At 41.9% G+C, this 21554-nt stretch overlaps 1 protein-coding gene across 2 annotated transcripts in view; it reads left to right on the top strand.

Annotated features, from left to right (window-relative positions):
- SLC27A2 (solute carrier family 27 member 2) overlaps nt 1-20608 on the top strand; it is a 52497-nt gene extending 31889 nt beyond the window's left edge. For both annotated transcript variants that reach the window (XM_068964424.1, XM_068964425.1), the window contains 6 exons: nt 6313-6507; nt 10310-10400; nt 11246-11444; nt 13125-13222; nt 19069-19199; nt 20158-20608. In XM_068964424.1, coding sequence (XP_068820525.1) covers nt 6313-6507; nt 10310-10400; nt 11246-11444; nt 13125-13222; nt 19069-19199; nt 20158-20334 — 891 coding nt within the window. In that variant the 3' untranslated portion in view covers nt 20335-20608. The remainder of the gene's footprint in view (nt 1-6312; nt 6508-10309; nt 10401-11245; nt 11445-13124; nt 13223-19068; nt 19200-20157) is intronic.
- Nucleotides 20609-21554: the final 946 nt, after the last annotated feature.

The raw sequence follows: 21554 nt of genomic DNA on the forward strand, positions 1-21554 counted from the left end.
ATAGACTCACAGACTTAAAGAACAAATTTATGGTTGCCAGCGGGGGAAGGAATAACTAGGGAGTTTGGCATCGACATGTACACAGTGCTATATTTAAGATGGATAACCAACAAAGACCCACTCTATAGCACAGGGAACTCTGCTCAAGATTATGTAACAACCTAAATGGGAAAAGAATTTTTAAAAGATTAGAAACACGTATATGTATAACTGAATCATTTTGCTGTACATCTGAAACTTTCACTGCATTGTTAATCAACTATACTCCACTAAAAAATAAAAAGTTAAAAAAGAGGAGATGATATATATGTAATGAAATATTGCCATTTGCAGCAATAATAGCAAAAGTGGATATAAACTAGAACTGATGGTGGAAGGTTCTGCATCAATATCATCAGAAATGCCCTCGGCTTTCAAGCTTCTGAAATTGGCTGATCCTGGAGCAGCAAACTCTACCATCAGCCCCCAGGCACTGGATATCAGCGAGGCAACTCCTACCCTAGCTAAGCATATGAACCAAATGACACCCATCCACAGAATGACCTGGTTCATCAGGAGAATCTGGGGCAATGTTGAGAAGATGCTTCTCCTCCCTCTCCTGGGTCATGTCCAGTAGCTCCCTTGGTAAAGCAGAGGACTAGGGAGAAATGCACGAGCCACCCTAAGGCAGGAGTTCAGTTTTGGCTCAACAGGCTTAATGTAGTGCTTAAGAGCAAGGACTCTGGAGGCAGCAGGTCTGAACTCTGACCATTTGAGCAGCATGGTCAACCTCTCTCAATCTTTTATTGGAGACAGGAGACTTACTGTCTGGGGAAGACCTAGAGAAGCTCTGAACTTCTCAAGGACCCTAGGAGCAGAGGAGGGCAGGGGTTGAGGCACTGAGAGCAGAGACTGAGTAACTGTCTACTTACTGACCAGCTGCCTTCCCCTGCACAGCTTTCAGAACTCTTTTATTAAGTAATGCTTGCAGGCAAGATGTCGGAGGAGAGGTATACTTTGTTGTTGCTGTTCAGTCCCCTAGTTGTGTCTGTCTCTTCGCGACCCAATGGACTGCAACACGCCAGGCTTCCCTGACCCTCACCATCTCCTGGAGTTTGCCCAAGTTCATGTCCATTCCATTGGTGATGCCATCCAGCCATCTTAGCGAGTCATTCTTAGGGAGAACTAAACTTTCGCAGAAAAGAAACTGGACATTGGCTCACTGCCACTTCACTAGACAGAGCAGCTCAAGCATCTTTTTGTTGCCTTGTGCGTGCTCAGTTGCTTCATTGGTGTCCAACTCTTTGTGACCCCATGGGCTGTAACCCATCAGGCTCCTCTGTCCATGGGATTCTCCAGGCAAGGGTACTGGAGTGGGTTACCGTGCCCTCCTTCAGGGGATCTTCCCAACCCAGGGATCGAACCTGCGTCTTTTATGTCTCCTACATTGGCAGGCGGGTTCTTTACCACTTACTGCCACCTGGGTTGTCTTACTCCTAAATATGAACAGATTCCAAAAGAAAACCTCTAACAGGAAAGATCATTTTTAAAAAAGAAGAAGAGCATTAATTCAGACAGTAGGAGACTTCCAGAAATCAATAATTAATATTCTCAGAAATGTTAGAGTAGATATTATATCCATAAACCAAAATAGTATGCTACTAAAAAAGCCAGAATAATACCTCCTGAAAAATAAGATTTAAAAATTACTTAATCCATAGAAAAGTTGCCAGATAAAGTTGAGTAATCTTACAGAAAATTGGAGGAAAGATAAAGTGATAGACATGAGTGGAGACAAAATAAGAAAATTAGAGGATCCAAAAGATTCAGTATCTGATTAATATGACATTAGGGAAAGGATAGCAAAAATGGAGAGGAGGAAATGATTAAGAAATAACACAAGAAAACTTCCCAAAACTGAAGGATGCATTGAAAGGGCTAATTGAGTACCTAAGAAAATGAGTGGAATTTTTTTTTAATGCTTAAACTACACTATGATGTTATTTAAGGCTATCAAAAGAGAGAGAGGATTCTATATGAAAAACATTTGACTTGCCAACAGCAACACTCAAGCTGGAAGACACAGGAAGCTGTGCCTTCAAAATTCTAAGTAAACATTATTAATGATCTAGAATTTTATATACAACCAAATTATTAATCAAGGGCAAAATAAGATTTTCAGACATTCAAAGTCTCAAAAAAAAAAAAAGCCTTACCTCCTGTATACCCTCCTTTAGGAAGTTCCTAGAGAAAATATTCCATCCAAACAGGAGAGTAAAAAAACAAAAAGGAAGACCCAGGATCCAGGGAAAAGAGACAAAGGATATTCCTAGGCCAGGAGAACAACTAGTCCAGATTGGAAGAAAAGGATGAAAGGAAGAGAAATGGAAAAAAAGGAAATTACATCATCTGATAGAAGGAGTATCGTTGTATTTAGATGCTTTTGGAGGATAAGGAAAGAACTACAAATAAAAACTAAGAAAATCAAGCAAATGGGCAGGGAGGAAATTATTCCTAAGAAAAACAAACATTAGTTCAAGAATTTGTTCATAGTATGTTACTGAGTTCATCAGTGGTGAGTTAGGGGCAGAATAATGTGAACATTAAATATTGTTTTAACCAAAAATTGTGATATTGGAAAATTGAGAGAGAGTTTAATCCCCATCCAGCACAATGGGAAATCAGTAAATAATGTCTACAGTGTTTACTCGAAAGATAGCAGATCTTTTCATTTAGAAACATGGAGGTGAGAAGCAGCAGCAACAAGCATTAAAAGCATCTGCCTCTGGGTAGTAGGCTGGAGTCAAAGGATGAAGACAGATAAATGGAATAACATTTCTTCATATAAAAGCCTTTCAGTACTGTTGGGTTCTTAAACTCTGTGTGTGTGTGTGTGTGTGTGTGTGTGTGTGTGTGTGTTGCTGTTTTTTTAACTAAGGAAAAGCATGCTCTCTGAAGTCATATAGATTTGGATTTGAATTTTGGAGCAACTGTGTTTCTACCCGTGTGATCTTGGGCAAATTACTTTAAACTTTTCGAAGTTCTGTTTCCTCAACTGTAATCTGAGGCAAATACTTGATTATCTCTCACATTTCAGTAGGGCTCCTTCGGACCTTAAGATAATACAGGCCAATTGCCTGACACATAGCAAAACCCTTAATAAAAGTCTAATGCTTCCTCTGATTACCTGGCACCCTTCACCCTCTCTGAACACCCTGATCTCTGACCCTTCATGAGTCATTCAATCCGCGGTGGATTAAAATGCCCCAGGTGTGTTTGCATGTTGCACCTCACCTGTAACGTGGAATAGAATGTTTGATCTTTGTTTAAAAAAACAAATGAGCAGGTGACCCTTGACCTAAAATACAGTTCCTTTGGGGAGTGGCTCTGGTAATGAGGAAATTCCAAAAAGAGAAACACTGCTACTCACAGGCCCTGGTGATCAAAAGCTTAGGTGAGAACCAGACATCTCCAAAGGCTCCAGGAACTCTCAAACATTTCCAGCCTACAGCCTTAATCCCTTTTGCAGGTGTAATTGGATCTCTCGGTTTATGATGAACACTAAGCTGGTGGTATTGTGACTGTGAGCCCAGCTACCTGGCACCTGCAGGTGACAGATGCACCCGTGAGGCCAGCCCACTTCCCACATTTCAGAGCGCTGCAGCCTCCTGCATCCTAAGCCCTCCCTGGTGTGGATGTCCCAGCTGTGAACTGTTGAACAGGATGGCTGGTGTTTTCATGGTGGAGGTTATGTCTTCTTTTAGTACAGGAATTATACTCTATGCAAAGCACAGGGCCAGGCACTATGGACGATATATAGAGAAATTTGGACTCAAAGGAGCTTACAGTCTAATTAGACAAAGAAATGAACTAAGAGGGCAATGGTGGTCTGCATGTAGAAGAAATAAGGTCTCGGGTTTACATTCTGAATTGCTACTCTTGAACTTCTCACACAGGCCTTGGGACCAAGTCAGGTGGTTATTTTTAAGCAAATATTTTTAATGTTTTATTCTCAGAGTGGCAGTGAGGCACACCAGTGTTGGGGCAAGGATAGTCTCTGCAAAGCTGACAGTCCTTGCTGAGGAATAGTGCCTTATAGACAAGGTGACCCTATCTGTAAGTCACTATCCAAACAGGGCCATTTGAGAGCAGAAGGCGTGTCGCTAAGAAGCACATCGGAACAACAGGTGTAAACCAGGACTGCCCCTGGCAAACCAGCTGTATGGTGTCCTGACTGCTGTTGTTATTGTTTTAATCACCAAGTCATGTCCAACTCTTTTGCAACCCTCTAGACTATAGCCCACCAGGATCCTCTGTCCCTGGGACTTCCCAGGCAAGAATACTGGAGTGGGTTGCCATTTCCTTCTCCAGGGAATCTTCTCCACCCATGGATGAAACTTGTGTCTCCTGCATTGGCAGAAGGATTCTTTACCACTGAGCCACCTGCAAAGCCCATCCTGACTTATCGGTACTTGATAATTATAAAAGGGATCCAAGTAACCTAGGGACCAAGAGAGCTGAAGAGAATAGGTTCCCACTCAGAACAAGTAGATTCGTGCAAGTTCAGAAGGCTTCTCAGGTAAGACTTCTCAATACACTGGTTAAGAACCACTGGCTCAGACTTCCCTGGTGGTCCAGGGGTTAAGAATCTGCACTTCCACTGCAGAGGGTGCAGGTTCGATGCCTAATTGGGGAACTAATATCCTGCAAGCCATGTGGTGGGGCCAAAAAAAAGAACCACTGGCATGAAGCCCCTAGTCTGTCTCTGCCTACACATTTCCTCCTCATAAGACTGCACAAGGGGCCCGCTTTTAACTAGGGACAGGTATTGTCCACCTCTCTGGTTAGATCTCCTGAAAGAACTTTGTCACTTGAATTTTGACCAAGGAGCTACTTAAAAATTAAATGCTCACACACTGCTCCACTGGCTCCTTGACACCTCTCGCATGGAAACCATTCAAGTTTTGTTTGGTTCAGTTTTTAACCACAGGATCAAAGGTTCTCCCCTTGTCAGAGAACTGCCAGCCTCTCACTGCAGTTTTTGTTTTTTTTTCCCCGAAAGGGTCTCTTATTCCAAAGTCATTTCACAGTGATTTCACAGAGTAAGAAATAATGTAGAAATGCTCTTCAGAATGTCTGCTCTTTTAAGCAAATCGCTGTTCAGTTAAAGACATTCATATTTGACAGTAGAGGAGAGCCATAGTTACCTAGCACTTTTAACCTCTCTCCATCCTGTTTTCTCTCAAAGGTCATCGAGCTACACATTTTGCAAGTTAAAATTGTACTTATTTACCTGCCCCTCCCTCCAAGCTGTGATCGCCTGACCTCAATCAAATGTCTCATTAATATAAAATATCATTAAAATTACCTAAGGTTCGGGCATATTTATAGGGCCTCATAAATGTGATTGAATGGAAAACAGCCCAGTTCTTATCCACCTCTCTTGCTGATTGATAAAGCTCAGCTTTCAGTTGTGTATTCAAAATAGCTTTTCCATTGTGATTTCTATTTATAGCAAAGCATATTCCTCCAGGCCACCTGAGGCAGCTGGAAGCCAGTTCCCGCCCCCTTTTCCCCTCCACCTGCTCTTGTGATCACCTGGTCTCTCTAGACAATGAATGCGTGAGCAAGAGTCTTCTGTCCAGTCCCATCAGGCCCTCACAGGAGCGCTCTTGACTGATTCTATAGAAAATGATCCTCTCTCTCTCTCCCTGGACTGTGTTCCCATTTTCTTCTTCGTTGTCAAGTGAAGACTATAGCTTCAGATTGTGTCCCTCTCTGACAGACCGCTTCCCATGGCACCTACAATTCACTGAGATTCGCCAGCCTCATCTAGAGAACAGTCAACATGCGCAGGGAGCTCAGCTCAGTGCTCTGTGATGACCTAGAAGGGTGGGATGGTGGTGCAAGAGGGAGGGGATATATGCATACATGTAGCTGATTCACATCATTGTACAGCAGAAACTAACATAACATTGTAAAATAATTATACTTCAATATAAAACTTAGAAGGAAAACAACATGTGACTCAAGCTTCAGAATGGATGGGGATTAAATACTGGCATCACTTAGTTTTCGGTCCAGTTGTCTCATATCACCTGTTAAAAATCAAAATGGGAAAATACAAGTCTTTCGGCTATTAAGTTCCCAGTGTCGGCCCATGCTGTGATGGGAGTGAGGGGTTGGGTATAATATGTGTGGGGGACAATAAAGGCGTCCACTAAGGTCAATTCATAACCAACATAAATATGTAGAAATACAAAGGCCATTATTAATATGCAAGTACAGCCTCCCAAGATGTTTCAGTTTGGTCTCTTCTTTCTCCTGCTACAGAAACCAAATGATCGTGACCACAAAGTCAGACTGGCAATGGGAAATGGCTTACGAGCAGATGTGTGGAGAGAATTCATCAGGAGATTTGGGGATATTCACATTAATGAGTTCTATGCTTCCACTGAAGGCAATATCGGATTTATGAATTACACGAGAAAAATTGGTGCAGTTGGAAGAGTAAACTACCTACAGAGAGTAAGTATGTTGGAAAATGAGGGCATCTGTAGCCAGCTTTCAGTACACGGAGATTTCTTGAAAGCTGTATCATGATGATGCTCTTATTAGAATTCCATGACCCATCTATATCACCAAGAGAGGTTTTGCTCATTCTCTATGACAATGACCTAAAAATGACAGGGTCCTTTAATTTTCACATATGAATTTCTATTAATGACAATCCACTATGTTTTCCATCTATTACTTGTGTGAAGTCTTTAATGCCATTTATACTTGTATATGTTAAAAACACTTGAAGGTTACCAGTTCTGTATGTTAACTACACATTGTGACATGTGTCACCATCAAGAGGCTGGTGGGGGGTCTTTTTATACATATAGGTGCAGGGCCCTGTCCCCAGAGCTTTGGAAGGAGGGACACCTTGTGTTCACCTTTGTGTTCACCTTTCCCTGGTGGCTCAGAGGTTAAAGTGTCTGCCTGCAGTGCGGGAGACCTGGGTTCAACCCCTGGGTCGGGAAGATCCCCTGGAGAAGGAAATACCCACTCCAGTATTCTTGCCTGGAGAATCCCATCGATGGAGGAGCCTGGTGGGCTATAGTCCACGGGGTTGCAAAGAGTTGGACACAACTGAGCAACTTCACTTTCACTTTCTTTTGTTCAAAGGAGGGTGGGCCCAAACATCAGTATTTTTTTTAGTATTTTTAGAAATAAAGTTTTTAATTGGAGGATAATGGCTTTATAATGTTGTGCTGGTTTCTGCCATACAACAACATGGATCAGCTATAAGTGTGTGTGTGTGTGTGTGTGTGTGTGTGTGTGTGTGTGTTTATCTTCTGTCTTGAACCTCCCTCCCACCCACCTCATATCCCACCCTTCTAGGTAATATTTTTTTTAAGCTATTCAACCAAGATTAAGAACTGCTCCTTTGAGAGAACCAGGATGCATCCGAGTTCTAGGATGCAATTGTGTTCACCTGGTAACCACACTGGGCTTCCCAGGTGGTGCTAGTGGTAAAGAACCTGCCTGCCAATCCAGGAGACTAAGAGACGCAGGTTGGGAAGATCCCCTGGAGGAGGGCATGGCAGCCCACTCCAGTATTCTTGGCTGGAGAATCCCATGGACCGAGGAGCCTGGCGGGCTACAGTCCATAGTGTCACACACAGCTGGACACGGCTGAAGTGACTTAGTACCACGCCATAGTAACTATACAAGAAAGATATTTCCTATGTGTAAGCCAGCTCATGCAGCATTTTCTTTTCCCTCTCAGTCATTTTATTGCCTCATCTCCAGACAATCTCTTTGCTTTTTATTGTGTCTGAGCAGTCTTCCAGATGACCACCTATTCTGCAAAATTCCAGAAACTTCAGCAAATGCTGAATCTTCACTGACTTGAGCAGTCATTACTGTTGTTATGCCTCGAGCACCTCATCCTGCCTGGGCATGAAACAGCCACACCAGAGCTCCCAGGCAACCGATGCCCCCAGGGACTGACCAACCAAGTACAGAGGACAATAGTCCTCGTGCATAAGAGACCTGGCCCAAAAGACCAAATTCCAGTACCATCCCAGACTAGCCCAAGCTCACGCCCTTTCCCATGGTCATACCTCAACTTCAGAAATAAAACAGAAAGGGAAAATATAGAGCCTAGTACCTGGCCCAAACTTATGTAATAAGGGGAAAGAGTTGTTGAAAGAATTACATTAGACAGAATATAGCCCAATGCCTGCCATATAATAGCCTTGAATAGCTGTAAAGATTATTATCGTTCCATTCTTTGTGTCCTGGCCTGATCTCCTGGGATTTCCAAGTCCGAGGCACCTCTCTAACAATAAGAGCAAAGCCTATACTACACATGTCCCTCCACTGTCGTCTACACCTGTGCCACCCAGTACAGTAGCCACTAGCTACACATGGTTATTTAAATTATGTCAATTTTTAATCAGTTCTTCATTTGACCTAGCCACATTTCAAATGCTTAGTAGCCACATGTGTTTAGTGACTACCACATTGACTAGTACAGTTATAGAACATTTCCATCACCACAGAAGATTCTACTGGGCAGCTCTACTACAGACTTGAGAATCACTGTTGAGAGGGTCAGTCTTCTCTAGTCAGGCTCAGGCCAACCTGGGTGAGTCCAAACCTTGGAGACCCAGGATAAATGCGGTTCAAAAACAAGAGAGGGCAGACAGCTGAGCTGAGGCCTGGTGCAAGATATCTATGTGGTCACTTAAGTGTTAGTCACTCAGATGTGTCTGACTCTTTGCGACCCCATGGACCATACCCTGCCAGGCTCCTCTGTCCATGGGATTCTCCAGGCAAGAATACTGGAGAGGGTTGCCATTCCCTTCTCCAGGGATCTTCCCAACCTGAGTCTCCTGCATTGCAGGCGGATTCATTACCATCTGAGCCACCAGGGCACTACTGACACTCAAAGACATGAGTTGCAAGGACTTCTGTGCTGGTCCAGAGGTTAAGATCTCACCTTCCAATGCAAGGGGTGCAGGCTCAGCTCCTGGTTGAGGAGCTAAGATCCCACATGCCTTGCAGCCAAAAAACCAAAACATAAAACAGATGTAATATTATAACAAATTCAGTAAAGACTTTTAAAATAGTCCACATCAAAAAAGATATCTTTTTAAAAAGTGAGTTTCAGGGAAACATTCAAACCAAACCTGAGAAGTTGATGTTGTGTATTACTAGTTCCTTCCTTCTCATCCACTGATTGCCATGTTTTGTCATTTTCTACTTTAAACAAACCATATTTTATAACTAAAAAAAAAAGATTACCATACATTTGGTAGGGAAAGAAGCAATAGTTACCACCCTTAATTTTTTTCACATTCTTGCAAATAAACAAGATCTACATTTGTTGACTATATATGCTATTTGGTTTTTAATGGTTATCTGCTACTACAAAAGCATATGATTGGTTAATTTATGTATAGATTTGAATATAAATTTGAAATGGACATAGTAATCATAGTTAATAATTAAGTCTAAATACTATGATGTTTGTGTTTTGCTGCAAGTGTAGATAATAACATACTTATTGCTCTTACTGAGTTATATAAATTTAAATTCTTATGCCCTTGGATTATAGTAATAAGAAATACAGTAACATTTTAATAATTTTATAGCCATGGCATGAAACAAATTATACCATTGTACCACTGAATCTTAAATGTATTTGAGGACATGTCCCTGGAACAGAAAACATTTAACCGTGGTGTATTAACATTAAACAAGATTTTTTTTGTGGGGGGGGGGGGTGGGTGTTAAATAAGACTTTAAAAGCCCATTAGTGATATATCCATCAAAGAACATGTGTGAGAATATTCATAACAGCTTTATATTTAATAGTCTAAAACTACAAATAATCCAAATGTCCATTAACAGGAAAAGAGATAAATAAAGTATGGTATATTCATACAAGGAAAGTTGCATGTCAATAAAAAGTATATCACTGACACAAACACCAGCAGGGAGGGAGGAATATCACAGACATGTTGAGTGAAAGCAGCAGATACGAAGGCATATATTTATTTCATGTATTTGATGCTTAAGACTACTTGATAGTAATAAAAATCAGAATAGTGACTTGAGAGAGAGGGGCAGGAGGAAACTTCTTAAAGTAATAGAAATATTTAGTATCTTGATCTGGACAGTAGTTACGTAAGTGTATGCATATGTAAAAATTCATCAAGCTGTACACTTATGGTATCCGTACTTTATATACTTTCTGTATGCTATAACACAATAAACAATGAAAATTTGTGAAAGAATATGTGCTCAAAATGATCCATATTAATTTTACTAGAAAGTCATAAATTATGAGCTGATTAAATATGACGTAGAGAAAGATGAACCCGTTCGAGATGGAAATGGATACTGCATCAAGGCTCCCAAAGGTACAGTAAAATTTTGTTATATTAACCTGTCATGTCTTATCTTAACCGAGTGAACCTTAAGAACTAACATATCACTGCTAAAATGAACATGTAAAATTTTCCAGAGTGGGTGAGGTTTACTTTGTACCTCTGGAAATAGAGAAATTCCAAAAGGCAATGATTTATGACCACATGTAATGTAACTATAATTTGAAACCTTGCTTAGTAACTTCTTCATTATGAACGGGATATGTAATTATGGTTACAAAACTATAGCTAGTTTTAGGAGGCTTTTACTTTAAAGCTTAAACTACCATGCATTTGTCAAATTATGTATATAAATCATTATTCAGTAAAATATTAGTATTAAAATTACAAATGTGTAACCATAGAGAATATGTACTCTGTGTGTGGGTACATGGTGTACATATGTCTGTATATGATGTACATGGAAATACACATACATGTGCATGTAAAATGATACTTTCTGCAGCCAACTTGTTACCAGTGGGTTGTATGCCATCTGTTTGAAAGGCAGGTTAATAATAAAATTTTCCTACTGCTAGCACATAAAGCAATGGCACCCCACTCCAGTACTCTTGCCTGGAAAATCCCATGGACAGAGGAGCCTGGTGGGCTGCAGTCCATGAGGTCGCTGAGAGTTGGACAAGACTCAGTGACTTCACTTTCACTTTTATGCATTGGAGAAGGAAATGGCAACCCACTCCAATGTTCTTGCCTGGAGAATCCCAGGGATGGGGGATCCTGGTGGGCTGCCATCTATGGGGTCGCACAGAGTCGGACACGACTGAAGCGACTTAGCAGCAGCAGCACATAAAATAGCTATATTCTTCCTTCTGTCTTAGGTGAACCTGGACTCCTGATTTGCAAAATCACATCGTTAACACCATTTAATGGCTATGCCGGAGGAAAGAGTCAGACGGAGAAGAAAAAACTGAGAGATGTCTTTAAGAAAGGAGACCTCTATTTTAACAGTGGAGATCTCTTAATGATTGACCACGAAAATTTTATCTACTTCCACGACAGAGTTGGAGACACATTCCGGTTGGTTTCTCTGAATTATTGAACCAAAAACAAACACATGCACAATTTGGCTTACTTCTAAATTAGAATCATGTTCCATTTTGGTTGTGGTGTTCCATTTCTTTCTCTCTGTCATGTCAGTTCAACCTCCTGTATTCCCAGAAAGGTCTTCCCTGATGGCTCAGCGGTAAAGACTCCACCTGGAATGCAGGAGACACAGGTTCGACCACTGGGTGGGGAAGATCCCCTGGAGGAGAGCATGGCAACCCACTCCAGTATTCTTGGCTGGAGAATCTCATGGACAGAGGAGCCTGGCGGACTATAGTCCATAGAGTCTCAAACAGTCGGACGCAACTGAAGCAACTTAGCACACACACATATTCACAGAAAATATGGAACAAGATACACAGGGTGTCACTCTGCAATGTGCAGTGAACTTGGCTGAGCAACCAGATGAGACTAGGAGAGAATACCTGTGTCTGCTTTGGGGCACCTCCATAACTTGGTCTGTTCAATTCCTCTCATTATCATCAGTTATTACCAGCCACTCAGGTCAGCCAGGGATGTTCACACTGTTTTCTATCATAAGGCTTTTCTTCAGATAAAATCAAATGCAAATTAATATGAAGATGATCTAGTTGAAGAGGAGGCAAGGGTTCTGAGCCCCACCTGGGCCTCTCCCTCCCGCTTTCCATCCCCAACCAAATGGTTTCCCACAGAACCCCTACGTCAGCACAATGAACATTGAAAGTCATTGTAACAGACCATGAAATTCTCAGCAACAGCACTGTCCTCCAGCCTCATGACAATTTGTTAAACCCAGCTTCCTTATTGTATAAACTCCCTGAGGCCAGACTCTGTCTGCTTGTTCACCCCCAACCCTAGCACCTAGCACAGTGATTACTTTTTGCATGAATGAATAACGAAGAGATGGGAGTTGTCTAGTAGAAAGAGCATGGATATGAATGAGAACTCAGCTCCCAGGCTTCCTTTGCCTGTGAGCAGATGTATTATCAAGGCAGGTAACCTTTCTCCACCTCAGTTACTTCACCCATGAAATGAAGGTCCCAGTGATCCTTAGGGTTCCTTCCATCTCTAACACCCCGTGACTCTGGATCTAAATTGTTAGTTTATGCTGCCTTCATGTTACTAAAAAGATACCTTGGGGAGATCTAAAGAATTTTAAATGTAAGTCAAAATTTAACTAAAATTCAACATTTTATTCTCCCTACAAATAAACTATGATATTTTCTTTCTTACTAAAAGCATTTTCATAGACCTAAGACCCTGAAATACAAGTATGAAATTCTATTTAATAGAAATTTGCTAACTGGATTAAATAGCAAAGTTAGTAAATGAGGAAAGGGAGAGACCTAAACGCAACAAAAAGTCACTGAGATTTATTTTTTATTCCTAGTGCCTTTCTTAGGCCAAACCTGTATTTTAACATTAGAACATCATTCTGTGTACCACATTTCATGTCGGGAGGTTAAAATTTCACATTTTATTATTTAGGTCCATGCCTTTGTCTTTCATGCCTCAAGCAGGACGCCTCTCCCATGAGTTAAGTTGGAGAGTTTGAGGACCAAGGTGAGGAAGACAAATGCAGCCATGCCACAGAGGCCTGGAGAAAACACCTGCCACACACCACCTGGACCACAGACCACCAATGACCTCTGCTAACCTTGCCTTTTTTTCCAGGTGGAAAGGGGAAAATGTGGCCACCACTGAAGTCGCTGACACAGTAGGACTGGTTGATTTTGTCGAAGAAGTGAATGTTTATGGTGTGTCTGTGCCAGGTATGCACAATGTATGCTAAATCAAAGCCAAAACTCCTACACTAACTGAACATAATTTTAACCCCAGGGCAAAGTTTGTCATCACTTTTTCCTGCCAGCTGGAAAAGCAAACAACTCTTTGCCAGCTCCTGGGAGTAAAGGGCTCATGTCTGGTTTATGTGCATTCTAAACCAGCCACGTGAGTCCCTCTGAACCTAGCCTTCCTCTGTGGTTCAGCTCCCAAGCTGTTCTGAGACTCTCCAGCAAGACAATCTCCCAGAGATGCAGGGCCCATGCAGCGTTCGGCATGCCTCGAGAAAAGACGTGTCACTCTTGAGAGCTTAGAAATGGCATCTTGGCCTCTGAACTGGAAGGCACAAATAACAGGCAAGTGCAGTTGCTATAGGAAAAAAGCCAAGAAGGGGCTGAGTTTTCCCAGACTTTAACAGCAAGTTCCTGATCCCCGCTTGCCCCACTGAGTTTGAGAAGCTTCACACAAAGTGCTGTCACCAAGCCTGTGTCTGCTGATCAGCCTCTGCTAAGAGAGAGGGGTGTGTGGGGTCTGATTTGGGGTCCTGACTCCAACACCTGCTGGCTGTTTGACTTTAGGCAAGCCACTAAATTAGGGAGAATACCAACCCTGCAGTTAAGATTGCCAAGAGAACTAATTCATTTTAATTACATAAATACTAAATATGTTTATCAGATATGTACATGAGGGTTGTCATGAAATCATTGTAATTATAGATGTCAGGAGGATTAAAACCTCCAAATCACTATCCAGATATAAGGTACTAGGGGTAATGGTGTTTCCTAGAACTCAGTACTTGGGATTCTCATCTGTATTCAGAATGGAAATCCCAAAGTCCCTTTTTCTTGAGTTATGATAGTTTCACATGACATCATGCTGTCCTTTTGTTTATTAAAGACTATTTGAGGCTTTCTCTTGCCTGTTCCTCTCCAGCTCTGTGACAGTGACATGATAGGAAGTGTAGCCACATCTTGGGTCAGAGTCTGACCCAAGTCCAACTTCTCATGTTGGACTTCAGGCTGAATTATCACAAGGGCCCATATCCTGGTTGTCAGCCATCGCACCATGTTCTCACAGGTCCCACCCAAAATGTTGCATGCACTTCTAAATGCTGGATTTTTTTTTAAGTAACAATACAAAAGAATGAGTATGACAAGGTAAGAGAATATGGGAAATGGAATGAAAGGCCTAATCCATGTTCTTCAAAGTGGTGTCACCTATAAATTGGAACTTGCCATTGGCACTTGCCATCTGCCTCTACAAGGATCAAATTATGAGCTGCTACAGCTGGAGTTCAGGGTAGAGATCAGAAATTAGGCAATCTGTGCTTTGGGAAAAGCTAGTAGAGCAGGTCTTCAGATAGACATTTTCAGAAGATTTTCTTAACCTAATTCTTGCATCTCCTTTATCTTTTGTAGAAAAGCACTAAATTCTTCATGGTGACATCTGCTCCTCATGACTAGCAGTAACCTGCAAAAAAAAAAAAAAATATATATATATATGTGCTTGATTGCATGTACTCCCCATTCACTAAAGTCTCGTATATACTCACCTTTCCCACTGCCTCCTTGGAGCAGTTTCTCAGAGCCATCTGAAATGCTATCTTCCAGGCTATAGCCCTCATTTTGCCCTCAAAACTTCACTCACAACTAATCCACCTGCAATGCAGGAGATCTGGGTTCAATCCCTGGGTTTAATTCTTGGAGAAGGAAATGGCAACCCACTCCAGTATTCTTGCTTGAAGAATTCCATGGACAGAGGAGCCTGAAAGGCTACAGTCCATGGGGTTTCAAAAGTCAGACATGACTGAGCAACTAAACCACCACTAACACTGTACATTTTTTTTTTTTGGCTGACAGTGGGGTCCCTGGACCAGCAACACCATCATCGCCTAGAAGCTTGTTAAAAATGTGCTATTTCTCATATTAAAAATGCCCACCCCAGACCTACTGAATCAGAATCTCTGGGCTAGGGCCCCAGAAAGCTGTGTTTTAACAAGCCCTCCAGTGATTCTTAAAAACAATCAAGTCTGGTTTGAGGTGATGAATATTTTCTAGAACTAGATACTGATAAGAATTGCACGACATTGTAGATGCCACTAAAGCGTACACTTTAAAATGGGTTAAAATAATGATTCATTATTTTACCACAATGTTTAAAAAACACTAAAGTCTGAGAAGCATGGAGGCCTAGTGGTTCTGAAAATCTAGCCAGTCTTCAGAATCATCTGAGAAACTTTTTAAAGCTAGGATCTAATGAGTCAGAACCTCTGGGGTTTGGAACTCAGTCTTTTGCGTCTTTTTAAAAATTTTATTCCCAAGTGGGTCTAACAACCAGTAATGTTTCGGAGCCACTGATATAGAACAAAGAAGACGAGGCTAATGGGTTTCAAATGATTGGGAGACATCAGAAAGAACAAGGAGCAGCTGTGTTCATATTGCTCAGGAGAACAGAATGAAAATGGATGGATTGAAATGACCAGGGAGCAACTTTTAGCCTGAGACCTCTCCTGTAACCTGAGGGACCAGCAACAAAATGCACTGTCTCCTGAGACAGACAATGTCCCACCAATGTGTAAAGAGGCTGGCTGTCCACTAGGAATCCTACGAGAATTCTCACAGCAGTGAGAGATCAGGTACAAATCCCAACATCTCTCCTGTTTTCAGATTCTGTGAGTCTCAGTTCAGTTCAGTTCAGTCTCTCAGTCGTGTCCAACTCTTTGCGACCCCATGAAACACAGCACGCCAGGCTTTCGTGTCCATCACCAACTCCCAGAGTTCACCCAAACTCATGTCCATTGAGTCGGTGATGCCGTCCAACCATCTCATCCTCTGTTGTCCCCTTCTCCTCCTGCCCTCAATCTTTCCCAATATCAGGGTCTTTTAAAAAAAAGTCAGCTCTTCATATCAGGTGGCCAAAATACTAGAGTTTCAGCCTTAACATCAGTCCTTGCCATGAATATCCAGGACCAATTTCCCTTAGGATGGACTGGTTGGATCTCCTTGCAGTCCAAGGGACTCTCAAGGGTCTTCTCCAACACCACAGCTCAAAAGCATCAATTTTTCTGTGCTCAGCCCTCTTTATAGTCCAATTCTCACATCCACACATGACCACTGGAAAAACCATAGCCTTGACTAGGTGGACCTTTGTTGGCAAAGTAATGTCTCTGCTTTTTAATATGCTGTCTAAGTTGGTCATAACTTTCCTTCCCAGGAGTAAGTGTCTTTTAATTTCATGGCTCCAATCACCATCTGCAGTGATTTTGGAGCCCAGAAAAATAAAGTCAGCCATTGTTTCTCCATCTATTTGCCATGAAGTGATGGGCCCGATGATCTTCGTTTTCTGAATGTTGAGCTTTAAGCCAACTTTTTCACTCTCCTCTTTCACTGTCATCAAGAGGCTCTTTAGTTCTTCTTCACTTTCTGCCCTAAGGGTGGTGTCATCTGCATATCTGAGGTTATTGATATTTCTCCCAGCAATTTTGATTCCAGCTTGTGCTTCATCCCAGCAGCCTTGAAATGTGGCAGTTCATCTAGAGAAAGACATAAGTCCGCTGGGGTGATTCTCAGTTCCAAAGGACTTAACAAGGCTTTCACAGATCTCAGCTTTGAACCAGGAAAGAACTTCCAAGTTTGGGTCTAAAATAGAGATGACATCAGAACTGCCAAGCTCCTCTGTAAAACTTTATATTATCAACAGAACTTTCTGCAATGTTCTGAAAATGTTCTATATCTGCACTCTCAGTATGGTAGCCAATTGCTACCATATGGCTGTTGAGCAGTTAAAACATGGCTGGTGAAACTGAGGAACTGAATTTTTCATTCTATTTAATTAATCTTAATAGCTACATGTGAGCAGTGGTGACTGTGTTGTTAGTACAGCTCTAGAGAACCCCTGGCTTAAACTGTTGCAGACAGGAGCCTTCCCCCTGGAACTCAACTAGCCCCAGCCGACCTCTGGGAATCAGGACAGAGACCTGAGATCCATCAGCCCCATTCGCCTCTCAGAAGCAAGGTGCCGGCTGACACTGAAGATTTCTGTTGCATCAGCCTCTGCCTTCATTCTAAAAGGAGCTCACTGGAGACATTCAAGATTCCTGAGACTAGTGCCTTTGACACAGCTACCAGGGGACCCTAAAAAAAGAGGGTCCAGTGCCCTGCCTCCCTCCTTCAGACAAGAGGCAAAGCAAATGTGGATGCATTTCCTTTCTTGTACGCTTTCCTCTTGTTTTCTTTAGAGTCATAGGTAAACATGCAATCACCATGGGAGAGATTTCGAAAGCTGGGGCCCAAGTGACAAAGGGTGGCTCAATCTCCTTCTCTGGTTACAGTTAAGTAGTTCAGAAAAATGGACCCAGACTCCCACTGGGTCTCCTGGATCAGGTAGAAGATGTATTTATAAGTAATTACCACTGTCCTCACAAGAAAACAATGGTAATTGTTCTGAATGCCTCTCCACTTACAGCCCTACCTTATAGGATCTGTTTTCTCTGTGGAGAGTCCAACCTCTCCGGACTAGTATGGCATCAAGGTGGAGGCTAGGGGTGACACAGCCCACCCTCGATCTGCCTTCACCTTCCCGTCTGTCAGCCTCTCTGGAATGCAGAGGCAAAGCTGTTAGGAACCATAATTACATAACTAAGCCTCAGAGGTGACATCTGTACCTGAAGCACAGTAGATCTGACCTGCTACCTAAAGAACAACCTGAGCCCAGTTATCCCTGAACAAGAGTTTTTCATCAGAGTTCAAAAAATTTCCTTTAGGCTCTAGTTCAACCGGTTGTCCATACAGTAGTACATCTAGGCTGTCAAACCGCAACATGAATCAGCCTCCCTTTTGAACCTCCCTCCCATCTCCCTCCCCATCCCACCCCTCTAGATTGATACAGAGCCCCTGTTTGAGTCTCCTGAGCCATACAGCAAATTCCCCTTAGCTATCTATTTTACACATGGTAACGTAAGTTTCCATGTTACTCTCTCCATACATCTCACCCTCTCCTCCCCTCTCCTCATGTCCATAAGTCTATTCTCTATGTCTGGTTCTCCACTTCTGCCCTGTAAATAAATTCTTCAGTACTTTTTTCCTAGATTCCATATATATGCGTTAGAATATGTTATTTATCTTTCTCTTTCTGTCTTACTTCACTCTGTATAATAGGCTCTAGGTTCATCCATTGAACAAGTCTTTTAATGTCACTAAGCCTCAGTTTCTTCGCCTGTAAAATGGAGATAACGTTTGCACCCCTTCATACAGTTGTCATGAGGTTAAATGAGATAGTACATAAAACACATTTCATGGACTTCCCTGGTGGTGCAGTGGGTAAGAATCTGCCTGCCAAAGCAGGGAACATGGATTCAGTCCCTGGTCCAGGAAGATTCCACAGGCTGAGGAGTAGCTAAGCCCATGAGCCACAACAACTGAGCCCTCGCACCACAGCTACTGAAGCCCGCATGCCTAAAGCCTGTGCTCCACAGCAAGAGAAGCCATTGCGATGGGAAGCCCCTGCACCGCAACTAGAGAAAGCCCACGTGCAGCAGCGAAAACCCCACAAGCCAAAAATAATAAATAAATATAGCAGTGTGTACATGTCAAAAAATAAATAGATACGAAAACACACTTCGTAAAGGGCCTGGCATGTAATAAAGATTCAATCAATGTATAGCTTGTTGTTTTACCATTAATTCACTTCAGAATTTAACTTCAAAATATATTTTGAAATACAAATTCCAGCTATCCGAAAGAAACCCATGCCATAATGTTGTCTCAGTTCACTATCCTCTGACCTAGCAAAGCACCATAAAATAAAAACACCTAATTTTTATTCCCTTTAACTCTAGGTCATGAGGGTCGAATTGGCATGGCCTCGATCAAGATGAAGGCAGACCATGAATTTGATGGACGGAAACTCTTTAAGCACGTGGTCGATTACCTGCCTAGTTATGCAAGGCCCCGGTTTCTAAGAATTCAGGTGAGACCCTGTTGTTATCAAGTTCAGTTATCCTTTCTCTTGGAGACCCCTGCCTCTTAGGAAACAACTCTTCTCTACCATGGCAACCTTGCCAGCCAAATTTTCACTACCCTTTTCAGGGAGCTCAATGAGGAAGCAGAAATACCAGAAGATAAAACTAGCTGAAACTGAATCCTAAACCCTTTCTCCTTAAAATGACAGACAGTTCATTCAGCAAGAATGTTAGCAAATAACTCACAATGTCTGTTTGATGCAGTATAACAGACATATAAAATAGAAATGCTCTGACCTTCTTATTGTTTCCAGTTTTAAAGAATGGTTAAGAAAAAAAAAAAAAAACTCACTGAAGTCCTGCACCTGTCTACGGCCTGAAATTTAATTGGGCATCATTAGCCAGTCAGAACTCCAAAGCTAAGCTATCACTGATAGAGGGACTGTTTTCTTTCTCAAACATTAACCCCTTAGTTTAACTCACTTTTGGATCTTGGGCACTGTGACTCTGTAGCTGAGGATTGAAGAAAAGCAGTGTTAGATTACCAGATATTGCTAAGGTTATACAATTATCTCTGTTGATATTCATAAAGCCCTGACATTTGCTTTACAATGAGACGTTGAGAGACATCAAAGTTGAAATATCCTCAAATCCCCCTATTTATTGAAGTAGAAACAAGAAACAGAAACAGTGTGAAAAAGCAGATTTGTCTGTGTGTAGATGATTGCTTTCCCCACCTCACCATTAATCAGAATTTTCCAGCAATACCTGAAGCTTGCCAAGCAAAAGATGCTTCTGCTTCATATTCCACTGTCACAGCCCCTTCCGCCCCTCAAGTGATCTTTAAGCTTTAAAGGAAGGAAAAATACCTCCACAGAGGGCCCCCTAGTGGAGGTTCTGAAGACAGGCTATACTGGTATCCCACAGAACCCGCCTCACAGCTCTCAAATGATTGATGTTTTTTAGGACACCATTGAGATCACTGGAACTTTTAAACACCGAAAAGTGACCCTCGTGGAAGAGGGCTTTAACCCTGCAGTTATCAAAGATGCCTTGTATTTCTTGGATGACAAAGCAGAAATGTATGTGCCTATGACTGAGGACATTTATAATGCCATTAGTAATAAAATTCTGAAACTCTGAATATTACCAGCAGGATAACTCAATGTATTTCCAAAAAGAGGCTAAATGGACCTAGTGCAGCCAACTGCTGATATAATCCAAGTTTAATTTGAAGATTGTACGGTGCATTGTTTAATGTACAGCAGTAAGGGAGACTTTTAAATCACACCTGAACCTTTGTAAGTGAAAAGATCTAGATATAATTATTTTTCAATTTGCACCTACTGTTTGTACTGCAAACTAAGCTTGTTAGAGGGAGGATGTTATTTTTTTTAATATGCAATAAAATAGATGAACACCAAGATAAGAAATGGCACTTTTTCCTGACTTGATTCTAAATGCAGACCCTTCAGCAAGTGATGCTGGGAAGACTGGTCAATTACATGTAAAAGAATGAAATTAGGGACTTCCCTGGTGGTCCAGTGCTAAGACTCTGTGCTCCCAACGCAGGGGCCCTGGGTTTTATCCCTGCCCAGGGAACTAGATCCCACATCTAATGACTTTTCATGTTGAAACTAAGACCTAGCTCAGTCAAATAAATAAATAAATAAATAATACATTAAAAAAAAAAAAGAATGAAATTAGAACACCTTCTAACACCATACACAAAAATAAACTCAAAGTGGATTAAAAACCTAATTGTAAGATCAGAAACCATAAAACTCTTAGAGGAAAACACAGGCAGAACACTCTCTGACATAAATCACAGCAAAATCCTCTATGACCCACCTCCTAGAGTAATGGAAATAAAACAAAAATTAAATGGGATCTAATTAACCTTAAAAGCATGTGCACTGCATCAGTTCAGTTCAGTTGCTCAGTCATGTCTGACTCTTTGCGACCCCATGAATCGCAGCACACCAGGCCTCCCTGTCCATCACCAACTCCCGGAGTTCACTCAAACTCATGTCCATCGAGTCGCTGATGCCATTCAGCCATCTCATCCTCTATCGTCCCCTTCTCCTCCTGCCCCCAATCCCTCCCAGCATCAGAGTCTTTTCCAATGAGTCAACTCTTCTCATGAGGTGGCCAAAGTACTGGAGTTTCAGCTTTAGCATCATTCCTTACAAAGAACACCCAGGACTGATCTCCTTTAGGATGGACTGGTTGGATCTCCTTGCAGTCCAAGGGATTCTCAAGAGTCTTCTCCAACACCACAGTTCAAAAGCATCAATTCTTCGGCGCTCAGCCTCCTTCACAGTCCAACTCTCACATCCATATATGACTACTAGAAAAACTAT

The sequence above is a fragment of the Capricornis sumatraensis genome, chromosome 2, assembly GCF_032405125.1.
Source record: "Capricornis sumatraensis isolate serow.1 chromosome 2, serow.2, whole genome shotgun sequence".
Classification (NCBI taxonomy): domain Eukaryota; kingdom Metazoa; phylum Chordata; class Mammalia; order Artiodactyla; family Bovidae; genus Capricornis; species Capricornis sumatraensis.